We start from the raw sequence: 21668 nt of genomic DNA on the forward strand, positions 1-21668 counted from the left end.
CAGGGCCTCAAACCAGAATGCCGCCGCGGCCGTGACAGGCGCAATGCATGCAAGGGGCTGTAAAATAAAACCTTGTTGAATAAACATTTTCTTAAAGTAACCCTCCAATTTTTTATCCATTGGATCTGAAAAAGCACAACTGTCCTCAACCGGGATAGTAGTATGCTTTGCTAAAGTAGAAACTGCTCCCTCCACCTTAGGGACCGTCTGCCATAAGTCCCGTGTAGTGGCGTCTATTGGAAACATTTTTCTAAATATAGGAGGTGGGGAAAAAGGCACACCCGGTCTATCCCACTCCTTGCTAATAATTTCTGTAAGCCTTTTAGGTATAGGAAAAACATCAGTAAACACCGGTACCGCATAGTATTTATCCAGCCTACACAATTTCTCTGGTACTGCAACTGTGTTACAGTCATTCAGAGCAGCTAATACCTCCCCAAGCAACACACGGAGGTTCTCAAGCTTAAATTTAAAATTAGAAATCTCTGAATCAGGTTTCCCCAAATCAGAGATGTCACCCACAGACTGAAGCTCTCCGTCCTCATGATCTGCATATTGTGACGCAGTATCAGACATGGCCCTTACAGCATCTGCGCGCTCTGTATTTCTCCTAACCCCAGAGCAATCGCGCTTGCCTCTTAATTCAGGCAACCTGGATAATACCTCCGACAGGGTATTATTCATGATTGCAGCCATGTCCTGCAAGGTAATCGCTATGGGCGTCCCTGATGTAATTGGCGCCATATTAGCGTGCATCCCCTGAGCGGGAGGCGAAGGGTCTGACACGTGGGGAGAGTTAGTCGGCATAACTTCCCCCTCGTCAGAATCTTCTGGTGATATTTCTTTTATAGTTAAAGACTGATCTTTACTGTTTAAGGTGAAATCAATACATTTAGTACACATTCTCCTATGGGGCTCCACCATGGCTTTCAAACATAATGAACAAGTAGTTTCCTCTGTGTCAGACATGTTTAAACAGACTAGCAATGAGACTAGCAAGCTTGGAAAACACTTTAAACAAGTTTACAAGCAATATAAAAAACGTTACTGCACCTTTAAGAAACACAAATTTTGTCAAAATTTGAAATAACAGTGAAAAAAGGCAGTTACACTAACGAAATTTTTACAGTGTATGTAACAAGTTAGCAGAGCATTGCACCCACTTGCAAATGGATGATTAACCCCTTAATACCCAAAACAGAATAATAACAGACAAAAACGTTTTTGTTTTTTTTTCCAAACAGTCACAACTGCCACAGCTCTACTGTGGCTTTTTACCTAACTCAAAAACGACTTTGAAGCCTTTTGAGCCCTCCAGAGATGTCTTGGATCATGCAGGAAGAAGCTGGATGTCTCTGTCAGTATTTTTAGCTGCACAGAAAAGCACTAAAAAAGGCCCCTCCCACTCATATTACAACAGTGGAAAGCCTAAGGAAACTGTTTCTAGGCCAAATTCAAGCCAGCCATGTGGAAAAAAACTAGGCCCCAATAAGTTTTATCACCAAATACATATAAAAACGATTAAACATGCCAGCAAACGTTTTATATTACATTTTTATAAGAGTATGCATCTCTATTAATAAGACTGATACCAGTAGCTCTCACTGCATTTAAGGCTTTACTTACATTAGTTCGGTATCAGCAGCATTTTCTAGCAAATTCCATCCCTAGAAAAATATTAACTGCACATACCTTATTACAGGAAAACCTGCAGGCCATTCCCTCTCTGAAGTTACCTCACTCCTCAGAATATGTGAGAACAGCCATGGATCTTAGTTACTTCTGCTAAGATCATAGAAAACGCAGGCAGATTCTTCTTCTAAATACTGCCTGAGATAAACAGTACACTCCGGCACCATTTAAAAATAACAAACTTTTGATTGAAGAATAAACTAAGTATAAAACACCACACTCCTCTTACGACCTCCATCTTGGTTGAGGCTTGCAAGAGAATGACTGGATATGACAGTTAGGGGAGGAGCTATATAGCAGCTCTGCTGTGGGTGATCCTCTTGCAACTTCCTGTTGGGAAGGAGAATATCCCATAAGTAATGGATGATCCGTGGACTGGATACACTTAACAAGAGAAACCTGGTTTATCCCACTCCTTAGTAACAATGTCCGAAATCCTCTTAGGGACCGGAAACACATCAGTGTAAACAGGAACCTCTAAATATTTGTCCATTTTACACAATTTCTCTGGAACTACAATAGGGTCACAATCATCCAGAGTAGCTAAAACCTCCGTGAGCAATAAGCGGAGGTTCTCTAGCTTAAATTTAAATGCCGTCATATCTGAATCTGTCTGAGAGAACATCTTTCCTGAATCAGAAATGTCTCCCTCAGACAGCAAATCCCTCATCCCTACTTCAGAACATTGTGAGGGAATATCGGATACGGCTACTAAAGCGTCAGAAGGCTCAGCATTTGTTCTTAACCCAGAGCTACTGCGCTTCCCTTGCAACACAGGCAGCTTAGATAAAACCTCTGTGAGGGTAGTATTCATAAATGAAGCCATATCTTGCAAGATGAAAGAATTAGAAGCACTAGAAGTACTTGGCGTCGCTTGAGCGGGCGTTACTGGTTGTGACACTTGGGGAGAACTAGATGGCAAAACCTGATTTCCTTCTGTCTGAGAATCATCTAATGCCAAACTTTTATAAGTCAAAATATGCTGTTTGCAATTTATAGACATATCAGTACAAGTGGGACACATTCTAAGAGGGGGTTCCACAATGGCTTCTAAACAAATTGAGCAATGAGTTTCCTCAGTGTCAGATATGTTTAACAGACTAGTAATAAAGCAAGCAAGCTTGGAAAACACTTTAATTAATGAAAAAAACACAATTTGCAAAAACGGTACTGTGCCTTTAAGAGAAAAAAAGGCATACACAAACTGCAAAACAGGTTAAAATTGCTTCAATTTTTCTGAAATTTTAACAGTGTACCCACTAAGCTTTAGAAGGATTGCACCACAAGTTAATAAGCAATAAACCCCCAAATGAAAAAAACGGATTGAAATATGTCTAAAACCGGTTAAAAACCCCTATTAGCACCTAGCCACAGCTCTGCTGTGGCCCTACCTGCCCTTAGGACGCGATATGGGGCTTAAAGCTTCAATTAGTCCCTCAGAAGACTTTCAGGACCTTGTCCACCTCACTCGATGTTGCTGGGGCCTACACAAAACTAACAAACCCTGCCTGAAAGCCATGTGGGTTATAAACAACCCCAAAGAACCCTCAAGCACATGTCCCATAAAACAGAAAACGTTACTCCCAGACACAAACACGTTTGTCCCAAATTCACATAACAAACTGAGTGCCCACAAAAAATTAACCCTTTATGCAAGCTAGTAAAAACCTCTGATAACACTAGGATTACTGCTTACCCTTCCCCTAATGGGGACACTGTCAGCCTTTCTGAGTTAACACAGTCTCTGCAGAAAATATGACTGAACATACCTCATTGCTGTATAGCAAGAAACCGTTCCTCACACTGAAGTTTTCCTGTAATCCTCAGCTTCTGTGGGAACAGCAGTGGACCTTAGTTACAAATGCTAAGATCATCATCCTCCAGGCAGAAATCTTCATCTATGTCCTGCCTGAGAGTAAATAGTACAACACCGGTACCATTTAAAACTAACAAAGACTTGATTGAAGATAAAATAAAACTAACAGTTTAACACCTCTTCTCTTTACTCTTCCTGCTTAGAGCCAGCAAAGAGAATGACTGGGGGGGGGTGAAGTTAAGGGGGGAGCTATATAGACAGCTCTGCTGTGGTGCTCTCTTTGCTACTTCCTGTCAGGAGGGACAATATCCCACAAGTTAGGATGAATCCATGGACTCGGTACATCATGCAAAAGAAAAGAAATTTATCAGGTAAGCAAAAATTTTGTTTTCTTTCCTATGGCATGGAGAGTCCACGACTTCATTCCAATTACTAGTGGGAACCAATAACCAAGCTAGAGGACACATAATAAAAAGGGAGGGAGAACAAGACAGGCAGACCTAAACAGAAGGCACCACCGCTTGAAGAACTTTTCTCCCAAAAGAAGCCTCTGTCGAGGCAAAAGTATCGAATTTGCAGAATTTGGAAAAGGTATGCAAAGAGGACCATGTTGCCGCCTTGCAAATTTGCTCCACAGAAGTTTCATTTTTTAAAGCCCAGGAAGAGCAGACAGCTCTAGTGGAATGAGCCCTAATTCTCTCAGGAGGCTGTTGTCCAGTTGTCTCATAAGCTAACCGAATAACACTTCTCAACCAGAGAGAAAGGGAAGAGAAGTGGCCTTTTGACCTTTACGCTTACCAGAGAAGACCATAAACAGGGTAGAAGATTGTCGAAAATCTTTAGTTGCTTGAAGGTAAAACTTAAGAGCAAGCACAACATCCAAGTTATGCAAAAGACGTTCCTTCTGAGAAGGATTGGGACAAAATGAAGGAACAACAACTTCCTGATTAATATTGCGATCTGATACCACCTCTTAGTACGAAGGGCCGCCTTATCCGCATGAAAAATAAGGTAAGGGGAATCACACAGCAGAGCCGAAAGCTCAGAAACTCTGCGAGCAGAAGCAAGAAGAAACAAAACCTTCAAAGATAAAAATTTAATATCAACAGAATGCATTGGCTCAAAAGGAGCCTGCTGAAAAACTTTAAGAACAAGATTAAGACTCCAAGGAGGAGCAACAAGTTTAAACACAAGCCTGATTCTGACCAGGGCCTGAACAAAAGATTGGACATCTGGCAAATCTGCCAGACGTTTGTGCATAAGAATAGACAGAGTACTGACTGACAAACCCTTCTCCAGGCCCTCCTGTTACAAGATTTACCTTATGGTAAATCTTGTAACAGGCTTACAAGCCTGAAGCATGGTATCAATAACCGTCTCAGAAAAGCCACGCCTAGCCAAAACTAGGCGTTCAATCTCCAAGCAGTCAGCTTCAGAGAATGTAGATTTGGATGGATGAAGGAAGGAACCCTGAATAAGAAGGTCCTTCCTCAGAAGTAACCTCCAAGGTGGAGGAAATTACATCTTCACCAGATCCGCGAACCGGATACTGCAAGGCCATGTAGGAGCTATGAGAATGACAGACGCTCTTTCCTGTTTGATACGAGCAATGGCTCGTGGAAGGAGAGCAAACGGAGGAAACAGGTATGCCAAATTGAAGTTCCAAGGAACCACCAGGAACGGCTTGAGGATCTCTTGACCTTGAACCTACTTTGGCCACTTAGGGTTTGGCGAGACGCCATTAGATCCAACTACGGAACCCTCTTCGAGAATACCTCCGGATGGAGAGCCCACTCCCCAGGATGAAAGGTCTGTTTGCTCAGAAAAACCTCCTCCCAGTTGTCCACTCCTGGAATGTGGATGGCAGATAGGAGACAATAGTGAGCTTCCATCCACTGAAGAATTCGAGTCACCTCCTTCAGGCTGGCGTCCGTGGTCACAATCACCCAGGAAGGTCTCAGGAAGCATGTGTTCCGAGACAGATGGTCCTGTGAAATCCACCACAAGAGTTTTTTTTTAGGGGATCCAGATCTATCCTCTGCGAGAGATCGGAATGGTCTCCGTTCCATTGACTGAGCATGCATAGCTGCAGAGGTCTCAGATGGAATTGAGCAAAAGGAATGATGTCTATGGAAGCAACCATCAGACCAATCACCTCCATGCATAGAGCCACAAATAGACAAATAGAAAGACTGGAGAGAAAAACAAATAGAAGACTGGAGAGAAAAGCATGAAGCAAGAAGTTTGGATTTTTTGACAACCGTCAGGAAAATCTTCATGGACAGGGAATCTATTAATATCCCTACAAAAACACACCCTTTTATCTGGCACAAGGGAACTCTTTTCCAGATTCACTTTCCACCCATGGGAACGTAGAATAGACAACAACATCTCTGTATGAGATTTTGCTAGTTGAAAAGATAATGACTGGACCAGGATGTCGTCCAAGTAAGGCGCCATTGCTATTCCCTGAGATCTGACCACTGCCAAAACCTTTGTGAATATTCTGGGAGCCGTGGCAAGGCCAAATAGAAAAGCAACACACTGGAAATGTTTGTCCAGAAAGGCAAACCTCAGAAATCGGTGATGATCCCTGTGAATGGGAACATGAAGATACACGTCCTTCAGGTTTATGGTCGTCATGAACTGACCATCTTGGACCAAGGGAAGAATGGAATGAATGGTTTCCATTTTGAAGGAGAGAACCTTGAGGAATTTGTTGAGACACTTTAGGTCTAAAATGGGACGGAAAGTTCCCTCCTTTTTCGGAACCACAAAAAGATTTGAATAGAATCCTAGACCCTGTTCCCTTACGGGAACTGGAACAATCACTTCCAGGGAAGATAGGTCTTTTACACAGTTTAAGAAGGCCTTTCTCTTTACTTGGTCTGCAGATAATCTTGAGAGGATGAATCTGCCTCTGGGAGGACAAATCTTGAATCCATTTCTGTACCCATAGGATACTATGTCCACAGCCCAAGGGTCTGGAACATCTTGTATCCAAGCGTGTCGAAAAAAGGGAAAGTCTGCCCCCTACCTGATCCAAGAGAGGACCAGGGGTAGTCCCTTCATTCTGATTTGGAATCAGTGGAAGGCTTCTTGGATTGCTTCCCCTTATTCCAAGGCTGACTGGACCTCTATGAGGTCTTGGATTGCTCCGGCTTGGAAGAGGAGGAAGACTTCCGACCTTTGAAGTTACGAAAGGAACGAAAATTAGAATTCTGGCGAACCTTAGGTCTATTTTTCTTGTCCTGAGGGAGGAAAGACCCCTTTCCAACCTGTAATCTCTGAAATGATCTCCGCCAGACCAGAACCAAATAAAGTCTTACCCTTATAAGCTAAAGACAGAAGCTTGGACATGGAAGTTACATCAGCCGACCAAGATTTTAACCACAGAGCTCTCCGAGCTAGAACAGTGAAGCTAGACATCTTGGCTCCCAGTCTAATCACTTGCATGTTGGCATCACAGATAAAAGTATTGGCCAGTTTAAGAGCCTTGATCCTATCTTGGAACTCCTCTATAGTAGTCTCTTCTGAAATCAACAAGGCATTGCACCAATAAGATGCTGCTCCCACAACCGTAGCAATACTTGCAGCAGGTTGCCACTGTAATCCCTGATGAATGTACCTCTTCCTAGCTTCTTATCCATGGGATCTTTGAAAGAACAACTATCTTCTATAGGAATAGTAGTTCTTTTAGCTAGAGTAGAGATAGCTTCTTCTACCTTAGGCACAGTGCGCCACGAGTCACGAATGGAGTCAGCCACAGGAAACATCTTTTTTAAAAACAGGTAGAGGGGAAAAGGGAATCCCAGGTTTATCCCATTCCTGAGCTATAATTTCCGACATACGGTCTGGAACTGGAAAAACTTCCACGGATGAAGGAACATCATAAACTCTATTAAGCTTACTAGATTTTTTAGGGTTGACATCGACAGAAGAGTCGGAGTCGTCCAAAGTATCCAGAGCCTCCTTGAATAGTAATCAGAGGTGTTCTAGTTTAAATCTAAAATTAACTTCTTCAGATTCTGCAGCATTTTCCTCTAATATGTCAGAGTCTGAGATCTCACCCTCAGAAGCTACTGAGGTATCCTCGTCATCAGACATTTGGGAGAGGTTGACCAGTGCAGATTTAGTGGGGTCAGAAACCTTACTAGCAGAAATATTTTTAGATTTTCTCTTACACTTACCCGTAGCAGAGAAAGCAGATAAAGCTGCAGATACAGCAGAAGTAATCTGTGCAGCAAAATTCCCTGGCAAATAAACACCCCCAGGAGGTTGATAGGAAACGCAAGACACTGCATGTGAAACTATTAAAGCTTGGGAAGTCTGTGGAGAAAGCCGAGGCATATCATGAACAGCATTATCCTGAGAGACATTTGGCTCAGAAGGCAGTAATTTGTCTTTAAATTTTTAAGTTTTCGATAAGCATCAGGAGCAAAATTACATAGGTAGAACAATTAAAGCCTCCAAACAAACTAAAGATTTATCAATAGCAGAATCTTGTTCTGTGTCCATAGCTACAAAACCAGGTCCCAATAATAAGGACTAAAATTATAAACTAGTTCCTTTTAGAACGTAACAGATAAATCACATAAAAACTTAAAGTTATTCAAAACTTATTAGATGCGTAGAACAGAAAAACACCTCTCACACACCTAAAACCTCAGTCTAAATGACTGAGAGGGGGGGGAGAGAGTTTAAAAGAGTTTAAAAGAGAGGGGGGAGAGAGAGTGCACAAAAGAGGGGGAGAGAGAGTACAAAAGAGAGGAGGAGAGAGCGCAAAAGAGAAGGGGGAGAGAGCGCAAAAGAGGGGAAGAGAGAGCAAAAGAGGGGAAGAGAGAGCAAAAGAGAGGGGGAGAGAGAGAGCAAAAGAGAGGGGAAGAGAGAGCAAAAGAGAGGGGGGAGAGAGAGCAAAAGAGAGGGGGGAGAGAGAGCAAAAGAGAGGGGGGGAGAGAGAGCAAAAGAGAGGGGGGGAGAGAGAGCAAAAGAGAGGGGGGAGAGAGAACAAAAGAGAGGGGGAGAGAGAGCAAAAGAGAGGGGGGGGGGAGAGAGAGAGCGCAAAAGGGGGGGGAGAGAGAGAGAGCGCAAAAGAGGGGGGAGAGAGAGAGCAAAAGAGGGGGGAGAGAGAGAGCAAAAGAGGGGGGAGAGAGAGAGCAAGAGAGGGGGAGAGAGAGAGCAAGAGAGGGGGGGGAGAGAGAGAGCAAAAGAGGGGGGGGAGAGAGCAAAATAGGGGAGAGAGCAAAAGAGGGCGAGAGAGAGCAAGAGGGGGGAGAGAGCAGATGAGGGGGGGAAGAGAGAGAGCGAGCAAAAGAGGGGAGAGAGAGCAAAAGAGGTGGGAGAGAGAGAGCAAAAGAGGTGGGAGAGAGAGCACAAGAGGGGAGAGAGAGAGCAAAAAAGGGGAGAGAGAGCATAAGAGGGGGGAGAGTGCAAAATAAGGGGGAGAGAGAGAACTCAAAAGAGGGGGGAGAGAGAGAGAGCGCAAAAGAGAGGGGGGAGAGAGAGGGAGCAAGGGTTGGAACCGCGGTACCTAAAAAATTGGCCCGTGTACACGGGCTTTAGGACTAGTATGAATCATAAAAGGTTAAAGGGATATGAAACCCCAACAAAATATTTTATGATTCAGACAGAGCATACTATTTTTAAAAAGTTTATAATTTACTTCTATTACCAAATTTGCTTCGTTCCCATGATATTCTTTGTTGAAGAGATACCCAGGTAGGTATCTGTAGCACTACATGGTAGGAAATAATAGAAAACATTCTTGCAAAACTGCTGCCCTATGATGTTCCAGAAATGGGTAGGCTCCCAAGCATATATCTCTATGTTTCAACAAAAGATACCAAGTAATCAAAGAAAAAATAGATTATCAAAATAAATTAGAAAGTTGTTTAAAATTGTATACTCTATTGGAATTATGAAAGAAAAACTTTAAATTAGTGTCCCTTTTTATATCTACTCTTAGCCAACACCATAAAGCCTTAAAAATAATTTTTACATATTCGCCCCCTCTTAATTCCCTTAATTTTTTTTAGTATTATATTTATAAAACACAACATAGCAGAGGACATTAAAAAGTCTGTACCAAACACTTTATACATGATGCTATTTTGAAAGTCAAATATGCAGTGACTGATGGTTATTTTCACCATCAGGATCATCAGGTTAATTTCACTATCAGCAATATGCTAAACAGACTACTAGTCCACATCTAGTAATATTATCAATATGCATTAAATGAGATTGGTACTATAGTTCCTGTATGTCTGATACACTTCTCACTCTAAGAGCCTGATGATCTAAAGCTCTCCGCTCAGGTGAGATGATCTAAAATGATCTACTTCTCTAAGGGGTGTCCCCTGCATTTCTGTATGTGAAGGAGAGACAAGCCCAGTGCAATATAGCAATGCATGCCATCAGAGTTCTGCTGCTTTTACACCTTGCGCTTTGTATTTTATATTACTTTACACTTCAGATTAAGTTGTATTTCAATTAAACTTTGCACTTTCTATTTTGTATTTTATTTTGTATACAGCAATGTATTTTGGGTGTGATTTTACAAATTCCGATTATGCTTTCACAGTTTGTGTAGCTTTAACAAATTAGACTCATACTTTGTATATATATATATATATATATATATATATACATACATATATGTGTGTGTGTGTGTGTGTGTGTGTGTATCTCTTATAAATTACATTGCACTTTGAATTTCTTGTATCTAAAAAAGAGCCTCTTTACTTTATATGGCCTGAAAAGCAAAGATTCTCTAGTTTGGAGAAAAGTTATAGTGCAGACTTTGCAGGGGCTGAACTCACTGAATTCTATAAGAAACTTGGAAGTCTCAGAGAGTTGCCTTCCCTAGAAAGTAATGAAGCTCTCTGTGATACAGAATTTCACAGGGGAGGGAGAAGTAAACAGGAGAACACATGGAGCTGATATAAAGACTCAGTTTGCAGCAAATACAAATTAAACTGAAATGTTTTCAATACAATTTAACTTAGTTTTGCCTATAGTTTAGTATATATTATTTCTCTGTCAATTTAATAATTGTATTGTTAATTTTGAGCAAACGTCGCCTGTTGGCAAGATTATTCAGTGAAACCAGTTTGTTTAAAATGCTTACAGTATTTCACAAGACTTGTAAGAAAGCTTCAGACATACCCCGGAAACTCACCTGTTCAGCAAAGGGAACTCTCCTGTCCCCTCACACTTTGTGAAGCTGTTTTACAATATAAAGTGCAATGTAAGTTGTAAAAGATACACAGAAATATAAAGTCTAATTCTAATTTGTTAAAGTAAAACAGAAACTTTCAAAACACAACCAGAATTTGTAAAATCACTGCTGGATCTAAATTAAAATGTATTAAAATATAAAATAGAAAGTGTAAACCTTAAATCTGAAATGTAAATCTAAAGTAATATGAAATACAAAGCACAGAGTGTAAGTGTAACAAAACTCTCATATCATGCACTGGGCTTGTCTCTCCTTCAGATACAGGAATGAGAGAGATTTTACAATGCTGGAGAGTTCCGCCCTTTTTCTTTGAGCATTCAGTGAGTTCAACCCCTGTGAAATCTGCACTACAATTTCTCTCCAAGCAGGAGAATCTTTGATCATCAGGCCCTAAGTCAATGAACAAAAAATAGACATGCTTATAAAGCAGTGCTAAGGCTACTAAATTTCACTCATGTCTAAAATGTCCAGTGGTAGGTAACAGGTAGCTTAAAGGAATCTGATAGTGCCCTTATCATACATTATGAAGCATGCCAGTATCTCCCAAATAACTAACCTCATCAAATACCAACATGAACTCTATATTTTCCTTCATGTTTTTATTTGTATTTAAAAACCATAACCTAGTGTTCTCAAGGACTTGCCCATTTAAATGATTTGTTTGTGTTACCTCGCTATACTTAAAATCTAATAGTTGGGTACTGAAATGCTATCTATGACTCTATCTCACGGCCATACTCCCCATTGGTAGGTTGATTTGTTCTATTATTTCCTGTTTTTATAGCTTTTATACAGAGAATAGAGCTGAATTCAAATGGTCAGCACACGTTGTGGTTTCAGCAGGCTAAAAGTTATTTCAATTGACAAAATAAAGTTAAAAAACTATTTGCAAACAATTGAATTCACTCTTTACTAGTGAAATGGATTGCTGGAAACACATTGAAGGGGAGAAAATTGCACAGTACAATGTTCATTTAATCTAACATAGATTAAATGAACTAGGGATATTGTGGACTTTAAAGCAACTTGAGGAACAGGGCTACATTTTATATCACAGAAATGATCAAGAAAGCTGAAATATGATGGTTTGTTGTTATGGTCCAAAGAAGATGAGTAATTACTTTCAGTAGTTCAGTTTCACTAGATATCTCATTTATCAGACATTATGACCTTAAATAACATTTGGAAATGATACAAGATGATTACATCAGTAATCAGCTTTCATACTATAACAAAGCCTCCAAAAACTTAAACACAAGAAAGTTTTAAAATTAAATTACATGGTTTTTTTTTAAGAGCACAACAATTAGAGTAGATTGACCTTGCAATTTCTGGGAGGCCTAATTTAGTTATACTGTTTTAAGCAAATTTACAGCTTTAGCATATTTCAGAATTTGCGTTTGATTTCACTCAGTCAAGGAAAATTAGAGGCTGGTGATGTATCCAGGGTTAACTTTCTTTTTTTTAATCATTTTTTAAAAGCATTACTCTTTTAATAAGTTAAAACCAGAAATAATTAAACAGCTACTGCATATCTTCAGGACCAAAGAAAGAGTTTAAAGCAAATGCTCATTAGTGAGAATCCTGTACTTAGACAGAATGAGATTACTTTTAAAGCAAGACCCCAAAATCAATTTTTGAATTGAATTTAGCAAATCCTTTTTATCTTGTTGAATTTATTTTTTGTTTTTAGCTGTGTAGCTTTGAGAAACTTTATTACATTCCATATTAGATCTTCAAACAGGCAAAGTACAGAAAATATTCATGGCGGTATAGTATTAAGGTTAAAAAAAATAAGCACAAGAAATCCACCGTCATCACAATCAAGATTTCCTTTTGTTGATCCAGGGTAAATCAAACAACAACAAAATAACACCGTGAGATATTTTCCAGTTCTGTCTCAATGGATTAGGATTTTAAGAATAAAGCTTTTTGCCAGAAAAAAAAGGAATACAAGGATAAATAAAAAAAAAAGCTACAGATTTACAGGCTTCACCCACTACCAAAATAGCATAGTCAGTAAAGCAAATGAGAATATAAAAAAGGGGAATGGGCTTGTGATAGGTTGCAGTGGAGTTTGAACCAGAACTTTGACAGCGCAAATAAAACTTTCTAATTGACTAAAAATAACTCTTTCAACTGACCTTATGATATACAAATCTAATGCAATATTTTGTTTAGAAGTTTGTACATAATATAAAGCAAGGCCTAAAGAAACTTTATCCATGGCTGGCGCTGAGATGCTGATCCTTATCTTCCGTGAATACAACCCATAATTAGTGTATGTTTCTTTTAAGAACAAGGCTAAAGAAAACATAGCTTGATTTAAAAAAATAAAGACATTTGGCCAGATTACGAGTTTTGCGTTGGGAGCTATGCGGTGCTAGTGAGCAGTTTTCTCTCACTTACATACAGCGCTCGTATTACAGGTTTTTACAAACCCGGCGTTAAAAGGCAAGAAGTGAGCATAGAGCAAAATTGTGCTCCATACCACACTTCAATACCAGCGCTGCTTAAGTCAGCGGTGAGCTGGTCGTACGTGCTCATGCACGATTTCCCCATAGACATCAATGGGGAGAGCCGGCTGAGAAAAAATCTAACACCTGCCAAAAAGCAGCGTAAATCTCAGTAATGCAGCACCATTGATTCCTATGGGGAAACTAAAGTTATGTTTAGACCTAACACCCTAACATGAACCCCGAGTCTAAACACCCCTAATCGTACACTTATTAACCCCTAATCTGCCGCCCCCGACATCACTGACACCTACATTATTCTTATTAACCCATAATCTGCCGCTCCGGACACCGCTGCCACCTACATTATACTTATTAACACCTAATCTGCTGCCCCCAACATCGCCGCCACCTACATTATATTTATTAACCCTTAATCTGTCACCCCCAATGTCGCCGCACCCTACCTACACTTATTAACCCCTAATCTGCCGCCCTCAATGTCGCCGCCACTATATTAAATTTATTAACCCCTAAACCTAACCCTAACACCCCCTAACTTAAATATAATTTAAATAAATCTAAATAAAATTACTATCATTAACTACATTATTCCTATTTAAAACTAAATACTTACCTATAAAATAAACCCTAAGCTAGCTACAATATAACTAATAGTTACATTGTAACTAGCTTAGGGTTTATTTTTGTTTTACAGGCAAGTTTGTATTTATTTTAACTAGGTAGAAAAGTTATTAAATAGTTGTTAACTATTTAATAACTACCTAGCTAAAATAAATACAAAAGTACCTGTAAAATAACACCTAACAGTAAACTATAATTAAATAAATTAACTAAATTAACAACAATTAAATAAATTAGCTAAAGTACAAAAAAACAAACACTAAATTACACAAAATAATAAACAAATTACAAGATATTTAAACTAATTACACCTAATCTAATAGCCCTATCAAAATAAAAAAAGCCCCCCCAAAATAAAAAAAAAACCCTAACCTAAACTAAACTATCATTAGCCCTTAAAAAGGGCCTTTTGCTGGGCATTGCCCCAAAGTAATCAGCTCTTTTACCTGTAAAAAAAAAATACAAACAACCCCACCAACAGTAAAACCCACCACCCTAAGTCTAACCCTAACACCCCCTAACTTAAATATAATTTAAATAAATCTAAAGAAAATTACTATCATTAACTAAATTATTCCTAAAAAACTAAATACTTACCAATAAAATAAACCCTAAGCTAGCTACAATATAACTAATAGTTACATTGTAGCTAGCTTAGGGTTTATTTTTATTTTACAGGCAAGTTTGTATTTATTTTAACTAGGTAGAATAGTTATTAATTAGTTATTAACTATTTAATAACTACCTAGTTAAAATAAATACAAATTGAACTGTAAAATAAAACCTAACCTAAGTTACACTAACACCTAACACTACACTACAATTAAATAAATTAAATTAGCTAAATCACAAAAATACAAAGACTAAATTACAGAAAATAATAAACAAATTACAAGATATTTAAACTAATTACACCTAATCTAATAGCCCTATCAAAATAAAAAAAGCCCCCCCAAAATAAAAAAAAACCCTAACCTAAACTAAACTATCATTAGCCCTTAAAAAGGGCCTTTTGCGGGGCATTGCCCCAAAGTAATCAGCTCTTTTACCTGTAAAAAAAAAATACAAACAACCCCACCAACAGTAAAACCCACCACCCACACAACCAACCCCCCCCCCAAATAAAATACTAACTAAAAAAAGGGCAGTTAGCTCTTGTGTGGCCCAAGCCCTAATCTAAAAAATAAAAACCTAACACTAACCCCCTGAAGATCGACTTACTGTTCTGAAGACCGGACATCCACCCTCAAGGAAGCAGTAGAAGTCTTTATCCAACCGGGCCGAAGTCCTCAACGAAGCCGGGAGAAGTCTTCAACGAAGCCGGGAGAAGTCTTCATCCAAGCCGGGCGAAGTGGTCCTCCAGAGGGGCAGAAGTCTTCATCCAGACGGCATCTTCTATCTTCATCCATCCGACGCAGAGCGGCACCATCTTCAAGACATCCGACGCGGAGCATCCTCTTCAAACAAAGTCTTCTTACTGAATGACGGTTCCTTTAAGTGACGTTATCCAAGATGGTGTCCCTTAGATTCCGATTGGCTGATAGAATTCTATCAGCCAATCGGAATTAAGGTAGAAAATACCAATCAGCCAATAGAATGCGAGCTCAATCCCCCAAATAAAATACTAGCTAAAAAAAAACTAAGCTCTCCAAAAAGGGCATTTGGATGGGCATTGCCCTTAAAAGGGTATTTAGCTCTATTGCTGCCCAAAGCCCTAACCTAAAAAATAAACCCACCCAATACACCCTTAAAAAACCTAACACTAACCCCCTGAAGATCGATTTACTGTTCTGAAGACGGGACATCCATCCTCAAGGAAACGGCAGAAGTCTTCATCCAACCGGGCCGAAGTCCTCAACGAAGCCGGGAGAAGTATTCATCCAAGGCGGGAGAAGTGGTCCTCGAGACGGGCATCTTCTATCTTCATCCATCCGATGTGGAGCGGGTTCATCTTCAAGACATCCGATGCGGAGCATCCTCTTTATCCGGAGTCTTCTTACTGAATGAAGGTTGCTTTAAATGACGTCATCCAAGATGGCGTCCCTTAGATTACGATTGGCTGATAGAATTCTATCAGCCAATCGGAATTAAGGTAGAAAAAATCCTATTGGCTGATTGCATCAGCCAACAGGATTTTTTCTACCTTAATTCTGATTGGCTGATAGAATTCTATCAGCCAGATAGAATTCTATCAGCCAATCAGAATCTAAGGGACGCCATCTTGGATGACGTCATTTAAAGCAACCTTCATTCAGTAAGAAGACTCCGGATAAAGAGGATGTTCCGCGTCGCATGTCTTGAAGATGGACCCGCTCCGCGTCGGAAGGATGAACATAGAAGATGCCGTCTGGATGAAGACTTCTGCCCATCTGGAGGACCACTTCGCCCGGCTTGAATGAAGACTTCTCTCGGCTTCGTTGATGACTTCGGCCCGGTTGGATGAAGACTTCTGCCGCTTCCTTGAGGATGGATGTCCGGTCTTCAGAACAGTAAGTCGATCTTCAGAGGGTTAGTGTTAGGTTTTTTTAAGGGTGTATTGGGTGGGTTTATTTTTTAGGTTAGGGCTTTGGGCTGCAATAGAGCTAAATGCCCCCAAATAAAATACTAACTAAAAAAACCTAAGCTCCCCATTGCCCTGAAAAGGGCATTTGGATGGGCATTGCCCTTAAAAGGGCATTTAGCTTTATTGCAGCCCAAAGCCCTAACCTAAAAAAAAAAAAAAAAAACACCCAATACACCCTTAAAAAAACCTAACACTAATCCCCTGAAGATCGACATACTGTTCTGAAGACCGGACATCCATCCTCAAGGAAGTGGCAGAAGTCTTCATCCAACCGGGCCGAAGTCCTCAACAAAGCCGGGAGACGTAATCATCCAAGGCAGGAGAAGTGGATTGCATCAGCCAATATGATTTTTTCTACCTTAATTCCGATTGGCTGATAGAATTCTATCAGCCAATCGGAATCTAAGGGACGCCATCTTGGATGACGTCATTTAAAGGAACCTTCATTCAGTAAGAAGACTCCGGATGAAGAGGATGCTCCATGTCGGATGTCTTGAAGATGGACCCACTCCGCGTCGGATGGATGAAGATAGAAGATGCCGTCTGGATGAAGAATTCTGCCCGTCTGGAGGACCACTTCATCTGGCTTGGATGAAGACTTCTGCCGGCTTCGTTGAGGACTTAGGCCCGGTTGGATGAAGAATTCTGCCACTTCCTTGAGGATGGATGTCCGGTCTTCAGAACAGTAAGTCGATCTTAAGGGGGTTAGTGTTAGGTTTTATTAAGGGTGTATTGGGTGGGTTTATTTTTTAGGTTAGGGCTTTGGGCTGCAATAGAGCTAAATGCCCTTTTAAGGGCAATGCCCATCCAAATGTACTTTTCAGGGCAATGGGGAGCTTAGGTTTTTTTAGTTAGTATTTTATTTGGGGGGTTGGTTGTGTGGTTGGTGGGTTTTACTGTTGGGGGGGTTGTTTATATATTTTTTTACAGGTAAAAGAGCTGATTACTTTGGGGCAATGCCCCGCAAAAAGGCTCTTTTAAGGGCTATTGATAGTTTAGTTTAGGCTAGGGTTTTTTTTTTATTTTGGGGAAGCTTTTTTTTATTTTGATAGGGCTATTAGATTAGGTGTAATTAGTTTAAAGATCTGTAATTTGTTTTTTATTTTCTGTAATTTAGTCTTTGTATTTTTTGTGATTTAGCTAATTTAATTTAATTTATTTAATTGTAGTGTAGTGTTAGGTGTTAGTGTAACTTAGGTTAGGTTTTATTTTACAGTTCAATTTGTATTTATTTTAACTAGGTAGTTACTAAATAGTTAATAACTATTTAATAACTATTCTACCTAGTTAAAATAAATACAAACTTGCCTGTAAAATAAAAATAAACCCTAAGCTAGCTACAATGTAACTATTAGTTATATTGTAGCTAGCTTAGGGTTTATTTTATTGGTAAGTATTTATTTTTGTAGGAATAATTTAGTTAATGATAGTAATTTTCTTTAGATTTATTTAAATTATATTTAAGTTAGGGGGTGTTAGGTTTAGACTTAGATTTAGGGGTTAATACATTTAATATAGTGGCGGCCACTTTGGGGACGGCAGATTAGGGGTTAATAAGTATAATGTAGGTGTCGGCGATGTTAGGGGTGGCAGATTAGGGGTTAATAATATTTAACAAGTGTTTGCGAGGCGGGAGTGCGGCGGTTTAGAGGTTAATATGTTTATCCTAGTGGCGGCGATGTACGGAGTGGCAGATTAGGGGTTAAAATTTTATTATAGTGTTTGTGATGCGGGAGGGCCTCGGTTTAGGGGTTACTAGGTAGTTTATGGGTGTTAGTGTACTTTTTAGCACTTTAGTTATGAGTTTTATGCTACAGCGTTGTAGTGTAAAACTCATAACTACTGACTTTAGAATGCGTTACGGATCTTGGAGGTAGAGGGTGAACCGCTCACTTTTTAGCCTCCCAGGACAGACTCGTAATACCACCGCTATGGAAGTCCCAAAGAAAAAAGGGTTTACGAAGTTTACGTAAGTCGGTTTGCGGTAAGGCCAAAGAAGTATGCGGTGCCTCTAAACCTGCAAGACTCTTAACGCAAAACTCGTAATCTAGACGATTGAAATTAAATCAAAATGTAGCATTATCTTCACTATTAAATGGGTGCGTGTCCTGTAGACAAAGGTATGCCATTTAACAGCAATAAATACAACAAATATAATCATTGTCTATTGTAAAAGCAGGGACCTGAATAGTGCAGAATATAATAGAAACAGGAATATAGACTAAGTCAAAACACCACTGCTTCCCATCATTCAAAGCAACTAAACAGTGGCATTTAGACATTCAAAAACATACATATTGGCATATTTTACAGTTATTCACCAATATATAACCAAATGTCTGTGTTTTAAAGGAGATACATATATTTATAGACTCATATATGTATTCTATATGAAAACACAAAGTATTACCAGAAAATGGAAAGAACTGTAAGAATTGTTGGAAGAGAGGACTGTCTAAGGGAGAGATCAGGAAGTGTTGGGCAGAAGAGAAAGACTACCCCTTCAAGGGAGACAACTGGAAGTGTTAGGTAGAAGAAAGGGACTGTCCCTGCCACCCCCACCCCCAAGGGAAAGAACTGGAAGTGTTGGGTAGAAGGAAGAAGTTGGCCCCTACAAGGGAGAGAACAGAAAGTGTTGGGTAGAAAAAATTGACTGGCGTCAAGGGAGAGAAGTACTGTGTAGAAGGGAGGGACTGCCACTCCAAGGAAGAGGACTGAAAAGTGTTTGGTAGAAGAGAGGGACTCACCCCTCCAAGCAAAATAACTGAAAGTGCTGGGTTAAAGAGAGGGACTAGGCTCTCCAAGGGAGAGAACTAGAAGTGTTGGGTAGAAGAGAGGGACTGCCTGTCCAAGGGAGAGAACTAGAAGTGTTGGGTAGAAGTGAGGGATTTGTTTCTTAATATTCTTTACAGAATGCAGTGATACACCTACAATTTCAGCAGTCTTGTACTGCGACATGCTTTTTGCCTTCAACAGGCCGACAATTTGACCAACTTTCTTAAACGACAAGTCACTTTGTTTACCCATCTGTAAAAACATATACATTGCATCAATAACACGTAAATATGTATTGCAGATGCTGTCAATATATCATGGATTAAAAAATGGTTACAACACTAAAAAATTCAAACAACACTATTAAGAATAAATATAAAATGGAAATCAAAATTAAGATTCTCTATTTATAATTCAAATACCATCAACCTAACAACCAGGAATTGATGAGCGACCATTCTTGCTCCTACCTTATGTTGGTTAAAAAACCCTCTTATATTATATACAAACAATTACCTTTTAACCATAAGATATGTTGATGGATGGACTAGATTTTTATAGAACTATATTTTTGATTCACAAATATCTATGTAGCCCGTATAGACAAGCAATGGATTTAGAACTATTCTGAGTATGTTTATGAGTGGCAGCAGCCTTTAGGGATTTTGTATTTTTTTTCTAGGGTCACAACATTGTCTTGTGATATATCAATAAAACAATAACACAAGGTTGACCACTAAGTCATTATCTGAAATTCGCTAGTGCTCCATGTTAAAACATACGTTTAATATTTGCTATGACTGATAAGTTTTGCTTATACATCTTTTAAACAGGCACAAGGATACAATTTGTTGGAAATGGCCATACACTGAAGGTCTTGAAAAGATTATTAGTAACTTAAAATACATGTGTTGAGGCTCTAACTGGTGTGGAGCATAATGCGTAGCTATTCAAAAGCCACCATGCTGGTGACATATTAGTATCCTGACTGCCTACTCAAATGAGGCTGAAAATGGACAATTATCTAATCTTTAATGAATAGGAATTCATCAAATTTAGCTAAGCCATTCTAGATGACAATATTGCAGTTTGAAAAATGTAATTAAACTATTTTTTTTATTAACACAAGAAAATGGATTTGACTACGGTGAGCTGTTGACATTTTTACATTTACTAGATTGTAATATGGCTATAGTGGCTCACAAAAAATAAGGCAAGTTGTAGAAACATATGTCTCTAGTTCGCTGATGTAATCTGCATAGGCATTGGCTATTTCAAATCATAGGCTTTATGTATAGCTAAAACAGATCCATAATTTTTATTTATGTAGCGTTGTACAATATATTTCCTACAGGCCTCTACTTAGTAGTGTCAATAAGGATTTTATAAAAAAAAATTAAATCCTTTTTTTTTAAAAAAAAATGGAGTGTGTGAGGTATTTTCTTCTTTTAAACTAATAAAGGTTATTTTCACTGCTGACAGTGTATATTATCATTATGTCTGAAAAATCGAACAGTATCACAGCTGGGGGTTATTTTCTAAAAATGACTTCCAACAGGGCTCTTACATATGGATGCTGGGAGGGGTATGCGTGTAAGAAAAATAAAACCTGTATCAGCCATGTTTTAAATCTACAGGGTAAGTCAAGGTGGAATATTTGACTCACACAATGGGTTGACTAATGCAAAATGGAGTAAAAACTAATGGTATAGATATATTACAGTCCAGCGCTTTAGTTACCTGCAGAGTCCTATGAGGTAGGCGGAGAAGAATAGAACACAAAAAAGACTGATATTTCACATTAATTTCAGGGTCAGGATGGAAAGGCAGATGGTTTTGTAGAGGGAAAGTGGGCACTGTATTGCCCCCCACCAAGCGAATCCATCATAAAAGAAAATGAGGCCGAGTATCCAAGGCACCATGGGACTCTTAATCTGGCTACCTGTGGTTTTTCCTATTTGATATTTCAGGCACAGTACAGAAAGGAGATGAGAAGCTGATGCATTATGTCCCCCCCAAAAAAAAATGAGGAGGAAAGAAGAGTTTAACGTCAGATGTCTGCGGCTGTGTATGCTTCGCATTATTGATTAACACAAAAAATGAATATATGTATTTGTTCATGAACATGCACATTAACCTCCTCTAAATTGGTCGGGACCAACAATGTATAGCGTTACTTATTTGGCAAAGTATTGGCTATGTGAGTTGGCAACTACCATTGGCATGAAATATGATGTTATTGGTTACCTGCGCATCTTGCTGTCTCCATGCCTGAGTCTTCTTCTCATGCTCCGACATGGCACTCCTGAGCTGCTTCTCCAGTCTATCGATTTCCTGTTCGTGGTCCTTGATTATTCCTTCTTTCTCTGTATTGTGTTGCTGGAAAAGGTATGTCTTCTCCTGTTCATACTCCAGCTTGAGCTCTACTATCTGATTGGACAATGGAGAGTATAGTTCATCAGTTGAACATCCTTGTCACCA

General features: G+C 39.4%; 1 protein-coding gene across 1 annotated transcript in view; it reads right to left on the reverse strand.

Moving 5' to 3' along the window:
* CEP112 (centrosomal protein 112) overlaps window positions 1-21668 on the reverse strand; it is a 1492843-nt gene that overhangs the window by 601485 nt on the left and 869690 nt on the right. Inside the window, exon 22 of the mRNA XM_053707805.1 lies at window positions 21435-21617. Coding sequence (XP_053563780.1) covers window positions 21435-21617 — 183 coding nt within the window. The remainder of the gene's footprint in view (window positions 1-21434; window positions 21618-21668) is intronic.

Source organism: Bombina bombina, chromosome 1 (assembly GCF_027579735.1).
Source record: "Bombina bombina isolate aBomBom1 chromosome 1, aBomBom1.pri, whole genome shotgun sequence".
NCBI classification, from domain to species: Eukaryota; Metazoa; Chordata; class Amphibia; order Anura; family Bombinatoridae; genus Bombina; species Bombina bombina.